Source organism: Micromesistius poutassou (genome assembly GCF_964030765.1).
Source record: "Micromesistius poutassou genome assembly, chromosome: 9".
NCBI classification, from domain to species: domain Eukaryota; kingdom Metazoa; phylum Chordata; class Actinopteri; order Gadiformes; family Gadidae; genus Micromesistius; species Micromesistius poutassou.
Genome location: NC_140279.1, coordinates 16418541 through 16436832, shown reverse-complemented (window position 1 = coordinate 16436832; position 18292 = coordinate 16418541). Strand labels below are relative to the sequence as shown.

Genomic DNA, 18292 nt, shown 5'->3' with positions numbered 1-18292 from the left:
TCGTGAATCAACAACTGTCACTTAAGAGAGAGCGAGAGATGGAGATAGACAGAGGGCATCGCCGATGGACCGGGCCGGGCAGGCCGGACAGATGCAAGCTCGGCAAACACAAACACACACACACACACACACACACACACACACACACACACACACACACACACACACCCCACACGCAAACAAACCCAGACGCACACGCAAACAAACCCAGACGCACACCTCCTCAAACAAATGCAAACGTGTATACACTGAAGCGCACGGAGGCCATTAGATTAGCTGTGTGTGTGTGTGTGTGTGTGTGTGTGTGTGTGTGTGTGTGTGGTGACAGAGAGGGGGGGACGGGACGTGGAAGAAAGGGGTGACAAGGCTGTGGCAGGGGCGTTGTTTGAGGGCTTATGCCCCCCCCCCCCCCCCCCCCCCTCCCTCCCCTAAAAAAAAGTGGACCAATAAAACACCTGGAAATCAAATCCCATTGCTCTTATCGCCACGCCACTTGGCGATGTTATCCGCTCAGGTAATGCGGTTATAAATTCAATTTGGGGCCCCGAGATTTCATTGTTTACCCACGGCCCGCGTATTCCGGGCCACGGAGCGCAGGAACGGGCCCGGGAACGCTCGATGAGTGTCGGGAAAAACTCATTTAGGGTTACCACGAGGGGGATGCAAAAGGAAAAAAAAGCAGGTAAAAGGGGGAAGGGGGGCGGAGGGGGGGTGCTGCCAAGCTGTCACTCTCCCAAGGACGGCCGACTCTCTGCTTTCTATTCTCCTGCCCCATGTTTTATTTAGGGCGGCCATTTAGCCGTGTTTGGCTCCTCATTAGGGGCCCCTCATAGCGCCGCTGACGCCTGGGGACGACAGTTACCGAGGAGCACATCACAGCGCAGCGCACTACCTGCTCACTGCCGCTGGTTATTTGTAGGCTGGAGCTATAGGTGGTGGTGGTGGAGGTGGTGGTGGTGGTGGAGGTGGGTTTTGGGGTGCGTGTTTCACAATATAATGTTCCTGAGGGGATGAACCCTCTTCTGATCTCCGCTGGAGCTGTAAGTGCCTGAACCCTGGGCATCCAGCTGCCCCCATTTGCACGGAGTTTGCGTTGTCAGATGCAGTGTTTTTATTGGATATATACTGTGTATAGCATTGTTATTTTATATGCCATATGGTGAGTTTATATATCTTTGAGTGTGCGTGGTGTGTGGGCACATGGTGTGTTTCTCTTTGCGTGTGTCATATGGTACGTTTATACATCTGTAAGTGTGTGTGTGCGTGCATGTGTGTGTGTGTGTTTTTGTGAGTGTGTAAGTGTGTGTGTGTGTGTGTGTGTATGCGCGTGTGCGTTCCAAACTGTGAAGACCACTCCCTACCACGCTATTAGTTTTACCTTGAAATGTTCAGTGATGGGGAAATAGGGGTACGTGCGGCCCGGCTCTCTGGCCCACCTGATGGATATCCTTGAGGGGTAAATCACCTCATCTACTAGGTATAAATGTTGATATAGTGGAGCTCCGCCGGCTCCCAGCTGGCTGCTTATGACAGTAATCCATCAGTGGCGCCCAATAGGCCCAGCTTCCCGGCCTGGCTAATGTTCCTATTGACAGCCTATGATGTCAACACACCGACAGGGACTGTGTGTGTGTGTGTGTGTGTGTGTGTGTGTGTGTGTGTGTGTGTGTGTGGGTGGGGGGTTGTGAGGGAGTGTACACCGTTACACTCTCTTGCTCTGTGGGGCCTTATTGTGAATCTCCCTATCGCTTCTATCTATCAATAGCACTGGTAGGACCTCAGACACTCACAAATATCCATGCACGCACATACAGTATGCGTACACACACACACACACACACACACACACACACACACACACACACACACACACACACACACGCACACGCTCATTCACGCATACACATTTGTGCACATTTGTGTGTGACATGCATCTATTTAGAGGTGTTTCAATTCCCTTGCAGAATGCACTTTGGGCAAATTGAATCAAGATATTTTTGTCCACTTTACAGTCAACAGCGTTAATAATGTAATTGTGTGTGTGTGTGTGTGTGTGCGTTTCCAGTTAAGGTGAAGGCGCTGTATGACTCCCAGGCTCCGGTGTGTCCCGTGTGCCAGACGCTCCTGAGACCAGGGGAGTTCCAGGAACACATGGAGCAGGAGTTAGCCAAAGTAGCTCAGCTGCAAATCAGGTACGTGGCTCCCCTGGTACTGGCTGCTACTCGTATCCCAGCCCGGCCACACCCGAGTCCACTCTGGGTTTTCCCCGGGTCATTGTGTCACATGCCGACCTGATCCTGAGTGACTTAACCACTTCCTCTAAAATAAAAAAATATATCTATTTATATATATCGCACAGGCTTCATGATGGGACTGCAGATGTAAATGAGCCCATGGCTAACTCTGTTGCGATGCAGCAAATGGTTTCATTAATGTTTTAATTGCACATGGTCCCTTTCAAATAAAATTGAAATTGAGGAAAAAAATGAGTTTTAAGATTTGCTTTTGGGGGGTGAACACCGCTGTCGCTTCCACCAGCGCGTGTTCAACATCTGCCACCCTCGGGTATTCAGTCAAACCGATGTTCGCTACGCTGGCGTCTAATTCGCCCAGCAGACAACATGTATCATCTGTTCTGAACAGTATCCAGAGTATTATTTATTTATTTATGTTCTATCGGTCTTCTACGGACAGTTATCTTTAAAAATGGGGGTTTTACAACCCCACAACCGCCCAACCATAACCGTAAATCCTCATCATAAAACTCGAATGGCTCATGGAGAGTGGATATATATATATACTATATATATATATATATATATATATATATATATATATAATACCTTGCTTTATATAAAGGCGTCTGCAAAATGACTATGTATGTATATATGTGTATCCGTGGATAATTAAGTGAACGATGACTATTGTAAATAGCCCCTCTCGTTGCTTCTGTGTCTGTAACCCACAAGATTTATGCAGACATAACTCTTGGACGAAATGCCCGCCTCGGGGCAACACATCATACAGGCAGACATATAACATCTCCATAACAGTTGCTCTGGGTATCATACACACACACACACACACACACACACACACACAAATCCCTACTCACATATATAGACACACACGCTTATATGAACATACACACAGACACACACTCACACACATATATCATATGAACATACACACTCACACACACATTACCTGCTGCTTAGTTGCAGAGAAGGATTTCTCCAATAAAGACATTACACTCCAAATCTGCTTAACGACTGTGCCACAGACAGTAATGGTTTCAAATTGAACTTGGCCCCTGGGGATACGACGGTGTGTGTGTGTGTGTGTGTGTGTGTGTGTGTGTGTGTGTGAGAGTGAGAGAGAGAAGGAGAGACGTAGAGAGAAAGTGCCCGTGTATAGTATTGTATACAGTATGATTGACAGGCAGACACACTGCCTTTATAAGACCTGTATGTATCTGTTATGTGTGTGTGTGTGTGTGTGTGTGTGTGTGTGTGTGTGTGTGTGTGTGTGTGTGTGTGTGTGCGTGCGCGTGTGTGCGTGCATGTGTGTGCGCAAATGTGGCATCAGACTACTCTGTGTGTCTCTCTTTCGTTCTGTGGTCTGATCTTGGTTTCTCCCTCTCCTCCTCCGTTCCTCTGCTCCTTTGTCATCAGCATCATTCCAGTGCAGCGTAACCATCTGCTGGGGACTCCCAAGGTAACACCTCAGGACAGTCATTCAGTTCAGCATCCGGCTTCCATTAGACATGTCTCTGACTCTCTCTCTCTGACTCTCTCTCTCTCTCTCTCTCTCTCTCTCTCTACCATTGTTTGTCCCTGTAGTCGCTCTCTCTGTCTCTGCACATTAAACATGAAGGCGGCTCGCCCTCCTCTCCTCTCCGCACCATCGAGGACGTGCATTCGGACAGATACCAGGTACGACCAGAGCCACGGCCGGCACGCCAGAACCGGTAGAGCACCGGGGCATCAGGGTTTTGATTCCCACCCTCGGGTCCACCCATGCTAAGAATGTGTCCGCTCTCTGTATTGTGAGGTGACTCTGGGTAACCAAATACCATGTTGTTTGTTTTTTATTCATCTGAATGCTGCATCAAAGAGTTATTAATTCCACATTTTATAAAGACAAATCTTTCATATATTGACAAACCTATCAGAAAACGATTGACATGTGGAACTGCGGAAGTCTAAACTCTCCCTTTTGTTTTCCGACAGACATTTCTCCGTGTCAGGGCCAACAGACATACAAGACTGAACGGTACGTTGATATCTTCACCGGCAGCAATGTTGAACTCTTTCTTATTCCCATTTGTGATTTTATTTTAATTTGAAGGGGCTCCTGCCCTCGCTGTTGTCCCCCTTACAAAGAGAGGCTGTTGTTAGGCCGGGGGAATGCTCCGCCCATCCATAAACCAGTCGGCCGTTTAGCGTCATCCATCGCCATCAATGTCCCCCCTGAATGTGTACACAAGTGCAGTTTAGTCCCCCACCCCCCCACCTGACCCCACCCCACTACCCCACCACCCCCACCCCACTACCCCCAGCCCCTCCCCCACTGACCTAGCACCCACACGAGCAGAGGAGTTATTAACCTTTCAACCTTGACCTCTTGATTATGTTAACAGTCGACGACCTCTGCTGGTGCAGGTGCTACGTCAAATCGGCCCCGTTACGACCCCACAGCGCGGGAGCGCACCTAGACTGCGTACAAGCCGGTAAGACGACGCCACCGCGCGGCAAACACACCCTGGTTTACCGTCCCCCAACCCCCCCACCCCAGCCTGGGGCTCAGCCTGCGTCTTGGAGGACGCTGATGTTTTATTTTGTGTGTGTGCTTGTCAAACGATTGAAATAGTATTGGTGAGTTCACTCACAATTAACCACATTTTTTAATTCTATTTCATAATTCTATTTTAAATCCACTCCATTTGAGGTTAAATGAGATTATCAAATGGAATGACACATTATCGTCCATACCAAATGTACTTTATGAGCAAGAAGTATACCAAGTGATCTTGAAGGGAGTTTTATTGAGTCAGTGTGGGTTGAATATGAAACTTACGGAACACCACAGATTCGGGAATTGTGTCACTTACTGCAAGTGTCATTGAATGTAGTGGAACTAAAAACTAAAATGAAAGGTTGACATTCTGTGGGCAAAAACCTTTCAAAATCACAGTAAAAAAGAGAGTGACGCTAATTTGTACATTTTTATTAATCGAGTTAAAATAAGATTGCGTTAACACGTTATTGTCACGCTAATTTTAACAGCCTTCATTTTAACATCCTTAATTTTTACTGTTGAGAGTTAAAGGACCCCTATTTTACTACGAGCTTACGCGATGTTGATTAGCCATTACAAAATGGAGGGATAAAACGCAGCGCCGTCCTGCGTGGGCGTGTCCGCCCGGATGATTGGCAGCTCGACCCGCCTACCAGTGAGGACGGCCGGTCGGTCGTTGCATTAAACAGGGGGGCCCTTCAAGTAATGGATCATTTAAACCGAACAAGACACCTTTTTGTTTAAATACACACACATACAGGTTCAGAAAAGAACACGTTGACAGCCTTCTATTAAAGAGGCTCGACGTGAGAGACGACCACGGAGGCACTTCCAGCGATTAAAACCCCCCCCGTAACCCGCACCCACGTCACCATGCCCGCACTAACATTTACCTTGAGACCCCATACATCACGTTTAATCAGCGTGATAACGGGCGGACCCCCACCGACCCCGCACCGGGGTGATTATTGCTATGCACATTCTGGGGCTGTTAGTTGACTCTTCAAACTGCCAGCGCTGTCGAGGGCTGTTAGCCTTTATGGGGCCTTATAAAAGGACAAAATAATGAGCTTCTAAATACGTGTCAGTGTGAGAGAAGGGAGGCCGAGAGGAAGAGAGGAGGGGAGGGGAGGGAGAGGAGGTGGTGAGGGGGGGGGGTCATCCTCTATTATTGCTGTTGCTTAATCACCCTCTCTCTCTCTCTCTCTCTCTCTTCCTCTGACTCTCTCCCTCTCTCTCTTTTTCTGACTCTCTCTCTCTCTTCCTCTTACTCTCTCTCTCTCCCTCTTCATCTCTGCGTAGTTGCTTATATCTCTCACTCTCTCCCTTTTCACCTCTCTCTCTCTTTCTCACTCTTTTATTCTTTCTTTTTCTCTCTCCCTCCTTCATTCTCTAAGTCGTTCTTTCTCCCTGTCGTTCTCCCTCCCACTCTCTCAACATCTTTCTCTACCCTCCCCCCCTCCCCCCTCCACCACCACCTCTCTTTCTCTCGCTCACTTTCTGTTTGATAAGCCCTTTCTTATCTGTGACCAATAAGTTAACTCCCTCATTAAGTACGTCATCCACCCCACCTGGGCTGCGCCGTGCAGCTCGCTGTTCGTTTGGTCAGCCTGCCGCCCACACCCCCCCCCCCCCCCACCCAGTTATTCAGAAGGGGAATTAGGAGGCCCTAAAACTTAATGTCCCCCCCGTGCAATCTGCAGTCCGTCAGGGCACAGTGGGACGCGCTCGGGGTTCTGCTGTGTTAAGTTTTACATCACACACGCTTTTTTTTTTTTTTTTTTTTTCCCTCTTTCTTTTCGGCTGGAGAAGGTGTTTGAAATGTGCTGGTCAGAGAAAACACGCTGCAGAAACACTAAGGTGTGAGGTGTACATAAAACCCTTTTATCTCTGTTCTCCCCCTTTACCGCGGTTTTAGAGGTTCAAGTCACCGCAACGCCCCAAAACTTCACACTGCCGGAAAAAAAAGACCCCGTAACTTTTTTTGCTGCAGATGCTGAAGTGTTGATAGCGTAGTGTGTAGTGTGTGTATTCTATTGTCGGGGCCGTTGTTGGTTGTGATTTCTACACGTCTTGACTTCTGCTGTCTGTCTGCTTGTTCCCAGTCAGGATAGGCAAACTGAAGAAGAGAAAACAAGAGGAATCTCAGGTACGTTCTGTTCATGATTGGCCCACCACCAATGATGGATTGGCCCACCATGATGAGTTTTATTTCTCTACCAGGGGATGTCACTGACAGTAGCATTTAAAGCAAAACATTTCAGTCATTCAAACTCATTCAAACCACATTAACTCGATTGACTTGGTCTAACGTGGCACCGTGATCCATACTCATTATTGGACCATTGTCCTCTGGGTAATAAGACCAATGACTTTTTTAACAAAATTAACCTCAGCGCAAAAACCTTTTGCGGCAGCGATGGTCAGCCAGACGTCAGCCAGGCCTGTCAGATCAGTGTGCATCCGTGAGAAAAGCTGAACCCCGCCGTCCGTTCACAGCTGGCAATACGCACATAGCCACCGGCAGTGGGAGACATGGATGCAGGAGCAAAGAAATCACTGTGCGCGTGTGTGTGTGTGTGTGTGTGTGTGTGTGTGTGTGTGTGTGTGTGTGTGTGTGTGTGTGTGTGTGTGTGTGTGTCTGTTAGGAGGGCCCTGCGGAGCTAGCGCCGTTGGAGGATGAGTGGAACGACAGGAGAAAGATACAGATGACATCTACACCGGCTGGATTTAAAGGTAAAGGAATAAAGGGTTGTGTGTGTGTGTGTGTGTGTGGGGGTGTGGGTGTGTGTGGGTGTGGGTGTGGGTGTGCACATGCCTGCCTGCCTGCCTGCCTGCGTGTGTGTGTGTGTGTGTGTGTGTGTGTGTGTGTGTGTGTGTGTGTGTGTGTGTGTGTGTGTGTGTGTGTGTGTGTGTGTGTGTGTGTGTGTGTGTGTGTGCAGAGGTTGTGATAGAGGGCTCGGTGGAGGGGAGATAACGTGACTGAGTGACAGATGAAAAACCACTGAACTTTTCAGCCCGGATTTACCCGGCAACAGGCCGTCCCCCGAAGGGTTCCGCCGGTGAAAACGTAACACTTTCCTTTACCCCGGGATGAACGCTTTGACCTGTCTCGTTCATTAGAGACGGGGCGAGTGACGGCAGGAGGAAGGAGGAAAGGGGGGGGTGGGGTCACGTGGCTTTGGTCATCCACGCCGCACTAAACCCCACCCAGCCTGATGAAAGCGTAGCGCTGCAAACGCGCAGCTCAACAGCGTCAACCTCTTCATGCATTTTTATATCATTATATTATTATTGAGGTCGTTTATTCGAGGTGTGCTGGGGGGGTGGAAAGCGTAGCAGGCTAGGGTGTTTGACTCCTAACCGAAGGGTAATGGGTTTGATTCCCCAATGTCCGCAGCCCACATGCAGCTCATCTTTGATTCGGGGAACGCCTTAAACCTGTTACCTGCTCCTTTCGATTTAAGTCGCAAGGCGGTTCAATGTGTGCCCTAAAAGACGAAGGCGATGGACTGTACGCAGCGTGGTGTAACGTGATCGGCGATAGGGTGTCCTGACTTGACCTCTGGCGGTCCTAGGTGCAGGCCTGGGTCGCGCGGTGTCCCGGGAGTGTCAGGACAGCGACGTGGACCTGGACGTGGACGGAGACGACACGCTGGAGTACGGCCGAGCGCAGTATCCTTTCGGACAAGCCTGTCCCGCACCACCACCACTAGTTCAGTCATCACCCTCGTGCTTATTTATAGGTTGATATCGTTCCATCAGAAGGAAATTAAATGAGTGTTTGTTGTTCATTCTGTGTTATTTAGTAGTTTGCGTACACGATGCATTGCATTTCTTTATTTTTACTTTTGTCATGTTAAATGTCTTTGGAGGACTAAATGACACAAAATACTTACGTGACAAAATTGGACATTACAATGGTTAAACGGTCAATCAGGTTATTAGTTATGAATGTACTTAATATTTTCAATTTTTTGATTTTATTCGGTCTCTAGTCTCCAAAACGTTTTAATGAATAATGGTACCTCCTAATCCCTGACAGGGCTCTCACTCCATCATTCCTATAATCTGTTTTAAAAAAGCTAAATAAATAAGATATTATGTGAAGATCTTTATTTTTTGCTCGGTATTTGCTTAACGTCTTGGTAAGATACACGGAGACAGACATCATCCCGTGCTCAGGAGAGAGCTCTAAAGAGACAGCAGTCAAGTATGCATCCTTCCTTACTGTCATAATCATGCATTTATTTGAATATGCTGTATTCATATACAATATATTTTTTTTGGATTTGATTTCCTTGGGCCATTATTTTTGCTCATATGATCTGACCTTTAAAAATGTTATTTTGGGATTTACAGCGGCCCCGATTCCAGAGTCAATTTAGAATACCCAAAGTGGCCAAAAGAAGGTGAGTGTGGCAGATTATTCTATTATGTTTCAGTTAAGATGTGTTTCTATATATAACTTATTGTTCCTAGTAACTACCGTCCCTGGGAAAGATTGTGGTTTCAAATGACACTGAGACCTGCCATACTCTTTAAAGATACAATATTATTATGATATTTTAAAAAGCCATAATTGACTGTAAAATGCATACAGATTACTAACGGCTGGGTCCGTCTTCTTGTTCTGCAGAGGGCCCGTCCACCAGCAGCGGGGAGAGTAACAAGGGAGAGGGAGGCCTGTCCGGTCTGCACCAAACTTGCCAAAACTCTGAGATTGAGATGTACGTTTGCAAAATAAAAAAATATATCTAATGAAAGAAGTAGAAGTGTTGCAATAAAGAGCATGCTTCTTTATTTTATACTTATTTTTGTGTACTCATATCCTATGTTTTTGTGGTAAAATCTGTTTAAAGGGCTTGCTTATTGACTGCCTCTATGGCAGAACACAATACTACATCCATGTGATGAGATCATCCATCAAGGAGATGGAGGTCGATGTGTGAATTGTACATACATTTCATCACACTTAATGCAATGCATCTCGTCCGCCTTGTCATACGTTTGCGCATATCCGTGGCTAAGTGTGTGTGTGTGTGTGTTTTTCCTATCTCTGTGAGGACCCTGACACCTGCCCCCCTCCCTCTCTCCCTCCCCCCCCCCCCCACCTCCCCTCCCTCCTCTGCTTATGATAAATGAGACAGCGAATGCAGGCGATGTGATTGCTGCTAAATTTCACGCTCAGTGTCCATGTTGGCCGGCGAATAATTTAATCTGTCTTCGATTTATAAATGAGTCTCCAGTGTCGGCCTAACTCGCTCTCCCATCTCCGTTGTTACTTTGTGTGTGTGTGTGTGTGTGTGTGTGTTCATGTGTGTGTGTTTGTGTGTGTTTGAGCAGGGTCACAGAGAATTCTGCACTGACAACGCTAGACGCACTTAAAGCTCGGATACGGGATTTGGAGAAACAGCTGTCAAAAGGGGATCGCTTCAAATGCCTCATCTGCATGGTGCGTATGCAGTGGCGTGTCTAGGCTTTTCTGACTGGGGTGGCCCAGGTGGGGCGCTGACTTAAGCAGGGCTGACATGAAGTACACAAACACACACACACACACATGAACACACACACACATACAGAGGATTAAGCCTATAGTCAGTGACTTGTATGTAACGTTCTCTGCATGTAGTGTGACGGTTCTTGTTATTATTTCCAGCTTGGGCCTTTCTAGCAATCGATTGTGAGAATTAAAACAAAATTATGTGTGCGGTATATATGCATTTATTTTGGCCATAACTTTTATCATTGCACTTATTTACCTCTCCTCTCAAATACTGAATTGCTTTTTTTTGTTGTTTTAAAAAGCTTAGGGTCATTGTGTCTGTCTCTGTACTAAACTGTACAAAATACTCTAGGTAGGCTATAGCCTACTAATAGCCTAACTAACATAGTGACCATTACTCTTCAGACTGACCAGACTGAAGAGGCTTACTGCCGCTTCCAAGACGACTGTGTGCTAGTTCTAGTTCCTTGTGCTAAGCGTAGCGCAAAAAAAACAACATTTTTTTAAAAACACCCTTTAAAACATAAGGGTGACCACATTAAACATATACAATCGATTTTCTACACCGTGTTTACATGGATTTAATAGCTTGATTTGATAGCTTGTTGCTGGGCAGGACTCATAAAATAATTCCCATTTTCTCACATTGTCATAAGGTCTTTATTTATTATTGTCTTCTATCACATTTGGAAGGTGTTTCACCCCCAAGTAAACCCCATTGAAAACAATCTTGCTGTCAAACAGCAGCTTTACAATGCGTCCCTGAAGGGAATCGAATGTCGCCATCTAGTGGCAGTATTTGCTCCTACATGCATTAAACGTTCACTTTTAACGCGATCTCGCTCTGTTTCTCTCTCTCTCTCCTTCTCTATGGTTTTAGGACTCTTATACAACCCCCCTCACCTCCATCCAGTGCTGGCACGTTCACTGCGAAGAGTGTTGGCTTCGAACACTGGTAAAAACACGATCATACATTCAACAGAGGAAACAAGTAAAACACATTGAGACATAATTATTATTGGATATCAAAGTGCAATAAAAAAAAACTGGTTGTTTGTTGTTTATTTCAGGGAGCGAAGAAGTTGTGTCCCCAGTGCAACACCATCACTTCCCCGGGAGACTTGAGGCGGGTCTACCTGTGATCGCGTCTCTGCTCTGGGGATTCTTTTTAATACTTTTTAGCCAATCACCAGTGGACTGAAGGACAGCTGGACTGTCACCAGTATCTCTGTGTCATCATGACCAACCTGGCGATCCGCTCCCACCAACCCGGTCTTCCGTCTGTCTACGAGAGGATGCGGACCCTCTAAAACACACACACACACACATACACACACACACACTTTGACGACTTTAACATGCTAACATAGATCTTCCATCTGCGACTTCAAGACGATTTTTGCAAAAGCCTCCGAAAGTAGATTGACATCAGGAGGCCACTGAAAGCTAATAGAGAAAATATGCTTTGGGATGATATTTATGACTTTTTTTTTAATCATTTGTCTGTAATATGTACTAAATCAGATGCAAAGCACATGTACATAGTTTTGTGTATGTTTGGAACAATGGTGTGATGGTGTATGTGGACTAGTTTAAACAACCCAAATGTACAACTATACAGAGTTTTGTCTTGGCTTAGAAAAAATTGATTTCTTTAGTTCCAGTAGCTTGGAAATAACGGTACTAATAACATAAAATAAATATTTTTAGGCTTTGTTATCGATGTGTGATGTTCTTTGAATAGAGCCATTTATTCCAATGTTATTCATGTTACAATAATAAAACTTCTTAATATTAATAAGTCTCAGTGAAAACAAATGTCCAGACGTGCAGACAATGAATTAAAAAAAAGGCACATTTGAAAGATTGCGGTGGGGAGGACGACGACAGTGTGTATAAAATCAGGACTTAATAAACCTAAAGATGCATGGGTGCAGATGGAAGCTCACTCCTTTGGGTTGAAGGCTGTTGTACAGCTCCAAGAGCTGTGCGTTGCTGTTGTATTTGTGTACTACTTACTATTAATTAGTCATTTACCAGACACTTCTATCCAAAGCCACAGTGAGTCCTGAGACACACCATTCATGAGCAGGTAGTGATGTCTACAGCATGGTTCTGCTACAGGTCTGTGTATGGTTGGGCCCACAAGTGCGTCTGCTGTAGTGAAGTGGGTCAACGCGGGATTACCTGCGTTGGCCCACGGTGGCCCGTCGACACTACGCCACTCCGTGTGCCGTGTGCTGGGGGGTTGGACAGGGATGAGGAAGCCAGCATGAACACCTGTGATTGGTTGCGTAGTCGATTGGAGCCTGCGCTAATTCAGACGGACAGTAAGCTGTCTCAGAGAATCAGTGTGATGCACGCACACACACACACACACACACACATGTATACATGCAGGCACGCGCACGCAGACACACACACACGCACACGCACACACACTGACCTCATACAGTATATTAAGTACCTCTGCCAAACACTCTTATCCAGTCTACGGTACAACAATTCCCCCCCGACACAGAGTTCCAGCACTGACAAACAAGGTAGGGGAGACCTTGTCTTATTATACTGATAATTGTATTATATTGTCACATGCTTCGTAGTTTGGTTGGTTCGATTCAAAGTTGCAAACATTCAAAGTGTATGAAACACTTTGGTGAACGTATTGTTTGTGCAGCCTGTTTTATACAACAGCACAGGTAAATCTGCAATATAAAGTGTTATTCTTTTATATATATTTTGTTATTTATATTACTTCAAAGCTTGGGAAAATCCTCCTGAAAATCATAACGCTATGAAAGTTTGTGTTTCTTGATTTAGAAAAAAAATATTTAAAAGGAGGAGAAGGTAATGAAATAAGATGTTATTGACATTGTGGCCTGAATTAATGTGATCAGTTTCCTGATGAATGAATAAAGGTGTGTGGGATATTTTAGTATGATTATGTACAGACACATTTGATCTCAGATTATCACACAATCAAGTTAATGGAGACTCTTCATTTAATTGAACTGCCCAGGGCACCACATTATTCAATCCTGTTCTAGGGCAGGTAGGTTGTTCACCTGTTCACTAGACCCAATACCACATGGGGCAGTGGGCATTAAGTAATTAATCCCTCCCAAAAAGCTGATGTTAACTCCAATGAGTTAACATCTAGGTGGCTAAATAAAGCCTCCTAACCCAGCATATAATAATAACTAGTAACTATGTAGTATAAATAATCTTCATACTACAAAACTACCCCAAATAAATATAAAAACCTACATACGCATTCACTCAAGGGCAAACAATGTAAACAGGGATGTCTTCATGTTGTGGAGTTGAAATGGTGAGATCTTGGTGGATATACTGGTGCTACCTGAGCTGCTGCCTCCTTCCCCCTCTGAAGAGGTTAAGAGTAGCTAATACCCTGGATCAAGAGATTAGCATCGGCATCTCAACCTGATGACTTGAGCACGGTAACTCGGTGAGTGTCTGTTGAGTGAATGCTTCAGGCCTAATCCAGACACGTAGGGGTTACTTCAAGGTAACAGGGGAGAAACACCAGTGCAATTTAGCATTATTTAATCAATATAGGCTGCCTTTAAAAAAAAAAAAATATATATATATATATATGTATTGAAATAGCATTTGTGTGATTGTTTAAAAAAATATATGCACCTTTCCATATCGCTCTGGTTTTCTCTGTCTGTCTGCCTGCCCCCCCCCCCACACACACACACACACAACCATACACACACAAACACACACACAAACACTTACCCTCACCCATACACGTACAGACCCCCACACACACACACACAGTCCAACACTAACAACCCCCCACCCACCCACCCACCCACGCAGCAGCGATGGCAGGACCCAGGCCTGTGGTGCTGAGCGGCCCCTCGGGAGCGGGGAAGAGCACTCTGATGAAGAGGCTACTGAGGGACTACGAGGGGGTCTTTGGCTTCAGCGTGTCACGTACGTCTGTTCAACCGCTTACTCCTTTGCAGCTCCCTTTGCATGAGCGGGTCTGGCGCAGAGACAGAGGAGGAGAGAGGAGGACAGTCCACGTGGTCCTCCTAGTCCTCCTGGTTCCTCGAGGCTTAGTTATGGTTGTTGCGTGTCGACCCGACGCAAAGGGGGGGGGGGGTTACGGAGTTGGAAATTGTAACCGTGCGTCGAGGCGACGAAGCATCAGTTAGCTGTAACTCAAACCCGACGTAAACCCGATGCAGGACCAAAACAGCTCCACGTCGCGTCAACTTGGAACCATAACTAAGCCTCTTCGGTCTACCTCTAGGGAGCCTTGAGCAAGATGCCATACGCAGCCTCTGTTTGTTTATGAAATCCCTCTGGTAAAGGGTCCGCTCAACATGGGTGGGCCACATGCCCCCCCCACTGCTAAATCTATTCAAAATAAGATTCAAATAATACGTTGAAGGTGTATTTGGTTGAGGTGGTGATCATTTGAGTGAGCTCGGGTTGTTTGATCCTTTCTTCCAGACACAACAAGGAAACCTCGACCAGGAGAGGAAGAAGGAAAAGGTACATTCCTATTGCTGCCAACCAGCATGAGTCTCATCCGTCTGCGGCCGTCTTAGCAGCAAAGTGCTCCAGCAGCAGCAGCAGCAATGTTCAATATACTGGTGGATGGTCCTGTGGGACGTCTTAGGGTTCTACTAACCCTAACCCTATAGCTTCATCAAAACAAGGGTGTTGGGTATGGGGTAGACTTTGCTTCATATGTATTAGCTAAATTAAAAAGGGCTGTTGGTTACACAACATGAGGGAATGTGTGTCTATTTTAAAGTAGCAGTGACCTCGTTTAATAGCCTCAACACTTTGTAATGCTGTATTTCGTGTGCTGTTTGATGTAGATCCCGCTTTTTCCCCCGCAAATCCCAGTGCTTCCCTCCCTCCCGTAGCTTCCACCAATCGGCTAGGATACGACCGACAGCACTTCTTACTCCCAAGTGAACCGCAAACAAATTGGCTTTCTTCCTTTTTTTTTTTTATTCCTCACCACTTTGTAGCGAATCGCCCCGGTCAAATGCAGGGATCAACCTTCTTCTGTTTTCTCCCTAGGCTTGAACATGCTCCCTATGCTTCTGGGGGCTACATTACTGCCCGTAGCAGACGTCTTCTCCTCTAAGGACGTAGTTATGTCCACCGCAATTTCGGAGGGGAGAAAGGTGACCTGCCCGCCTGGTGTGTTTTCTGATCACAGTAATGTTACAAAAAGGGTTGTCGTGGGTTAATTTCAAAAACTTTCTGTCATATTTAGATTCTCATATGAACGACTCCGTGGAGGAAAATAGAGAGGCCATTTTGTCTTTTTGTCTTTTTTTTAAGATATTGAAAATCGACATGATAAACAGTTTACACTTTGGAGTAAAAAGCTTTTGAAACTAGCCCCCTGTGTTTCCTCCGCAGTAATTCCCTTTCCGCTGATCCTATAGGCCCAGGGTCTTTTGTGGAGCTACCAAACGTGTCTTTCACCCCATACGGTCTGATAAGCTGTGCCAACTATTACCAGCCCCAGAGTCAATTCACACATCCCTATCTGGAATATGGACAATTTGTAGGTTTTTATTAGTATGGCACTATCAGATATATGTGAACAGAATATGCTTTTTTCTAGCTTTTTTGCTTGCTTAGTAGATCCCTGACTTTGCTCTACCAATAGTTGATTCAATCCTTGGGATGTTACTGTGTATTTCTATTGCTAGCTAGTTAACTAACTAGATCCCCCAACGCCTTTGATGGTGTAAAGATGTCGGCCTTTTGGAATGGAGGCCGTAACATTCTTTCTGACATCAATTGCATGTTGTCTACACCTATATTTGGTCAATTCACTTTTTATATACAGAGAAAAAGGGCATGCTTATCTGTGTTTTTCATGGTTAAGTGTTCTGATTTGAGCATTTATTTTCATTTCTTTCCACTGTTATGATAGAACTAGTTATTATCTGGTTCTTCTCTTTCCCAGAGGAACAAGGTACATTGTCATCTCCTCCCACTGACTTCCGTTTTAAAAATTCTCTTCCAGACTACCACTACACAACCAGGGAAGAAATGCAGAAGGGGATTGACAACGGAGATTTCATTGAGAATGCAGAATTCTCCGGAAACTTGTATGGAACAAGGTACAAGTCTATTTGATTATTTGCCCGTCTACATGTACATATAATCACTATATTGCATACATAAAGTAACAGAAAAATGTTCAGCAATTAATATATATCTTCACCAATTCCCCAATGAATGGAATGTCAATTCTTGGTGATGAAGTGTTCCAAATAAGAATACTTTATTAGACAAGGTCATCAACCTTAACTTCTCCTCATCTATAAGCGATGACCCCCTATAATTGACACCATTCAAATTGAGTGCAGAAGTCACTCACGAGAGTTGAGCAGTACATACCAGATGGATGTTCTGTCCTACACGAGATGTGTAGTGTAATCTCTGCCAGGGCCCTTCAGTCACTGAGGAGAACGTGGAGCACTTTCTGAAATATTATTGTATTTCAGCTATCAACAACGGAGAACGTCAATAATACTGATCCATAATCAATAATCAATCACCCCCTTTCTGAAACATAGCCATGTTTCATGTATCAATAATAAGAATCTCAATAATACAGATGGCTGGCCGATAACCAACAACCCTCTTTCTGAACTGGGATTATATCACAAAAAGAGGATCCATGATTGTGTTATCACTAGGATAGCTACTTAAGCACCTTTTCCTGCTGATACTGTGCTATGTATATAAATGTTGACGTGTTAAAATGTGATCACGCTCTACGCAGTAAGTCTGCGATAGAGGATGTGCGGGCTCAGAACCTCATCTGTGTCCTGGACGTGGACATCCAGGGGGTGCGAAACATAAAGAAGACCGACCTGGACCCCATTTACATCTCCATCCAGCCCCCCTCCATGGAAATCCTGGTGAGAGACTAAGATCTTACTAGGAGTTACTTGCATAGTAGTTTATTCGATTTTTGTGGCTGTGTTGATGCGAATGTCAACACAATTAAACAAAATTAGGACAAGCTCTAAAAAAGGAAAAGCTATGAATAAATCATTTTCTATATACATTTTAGAAGCCTACTTGTGCAGGCCTTGGATTAGAGACTCCATCCACCTGCTACTTTTGCATGTTGTTACATATAATTTTACTTTTTGTCTCTTAAATTTCATGACCATTACGTCTTGGCTCATTCTTCCTCTGTGTAGGAAACACGTTTGCGAGACCGGCAGACGGAGACAGAGGAGAGTCTACAGAAGCGTCTAGAGGCAGCGCGTCAGGACATGGAGCTCAGTGAGTCCAGGGTTCACCCGTTGCTCTGACCTAGGGATTGACCATTCAAGATTATTAACGAAACGATCCTGACTCTGATTCCATGTAACAAAAAACAGATTCCAAACAAAAAAAATTAGTATAGATAAGCTTTGGAATAAAAATAGTAGTATAGTAGCATCAATATAGCATTAAGCATTCAAAAATGTTAACAGCTTCTTCGATTCCACAGTTCAGAGTCGATTCCTCAGCTGAAGTCCACTCTTGATTCTCAGATCCTACGTGATGGAATCGAGAATCAACTTTAGGTTTAAAGGCTAACAATGACACAGTAACCGGAGACCTTTCTCCATTCTCTCTTATCATCAGGTAAGGAGCCAGGTGTGTTTGATGTGGTTATCATCAACGATGACTTAGACAAGGCCTACGAGGAGTTGAAAGCCATCCTTATTGATGTGAGTACAGCAGTTGTTTTCACACGCTAACATGTAAGCATCCTTCAACCAAATGTTGAATCATTTGGTTGAACCATCCCCTATCTGCTCATTAATGACATATATCTAATATTGATAAATAAATATATTTCGAGTTAACTGCAGTTCAAGACATTGTTCATTGGACTGTTTGTGAATGTATTGTCAATACAGTTTGTTCATATTTAAAGTGAGATTAATTTGTTTTTATCTCCTCTCT

General features: G+C 45.1%; 2 protein-coding genes across 2 annotated transcripts in view; both read left to right on the top strand.

The window, feature by feature from the left end:
- LOC311353116 (E3 ubiquitin-protein ligase RNF220-like) overlaps positions 1-11448 on the top strand; it is a gene marked incomplete at both ends in the record, with an annotated part of 23790 nt that extends 12342 nt beyond the window's left edge. The window contains 12 exons of the mRNA XM_084472943.1: positions 2066-2192; positions 3675-3717; positions 3843-3935; positions 4233-4275; positions 4643-4732; positions 6906-6949; positions 7449-7536; positions 8379-8475; positions 8954-9013; positions 10147-10255; positions 11187-11261; positions 11377-11448. Coding sequence (XP_084329069.1) covers positions 2066-2192; positions 3675-3717; positions 3843-3935; positions 4233-4275; positions 4643-4732; positions 6906-6949; positions 7449-7536; positions 8379-8475; positions 8954-9013; positions 10147-10255; positions 11187-11261; positions 11377-11448 — 941 coding nt within the window. The remainder of the gene's footprint in view (positions 1-2065; positions 2193-3674; positions 3718-3842; positions 3936-4232; positions 4276-4642; positions 4733-6905; positions 6950-7448; positions 7537-8378; positions 8476-8953; positions 9014-10146; positions 10256-11186; positions 11262-11376) is intronic.
- A 2712-nt stretch (positions 11449-14160) lies between these two features.
- guk1b (guanylate kinase 1b) lies at positions 14161-18084 on the top strand (the record flags this gene model as incomplete). The annotated part of the gene is made up of 7 exons (XM_084472942.1): positions 14161-14272; positions 14798-14839; positions 15380-15520; positions 16344-16440; positions 17109-17247; positions 17536-17620; positions 17969-18084. The coding sequence occupies 7 exons, from the start codon at positions 14161-14163 to the stop codon at positions 18082-18084; spliced, it is 732 nt and encodes a 243-aa protein (XP_084329068.1).
- Between the last annotated feature and the right edge of the window lie 208 nt (positions 18085-18292).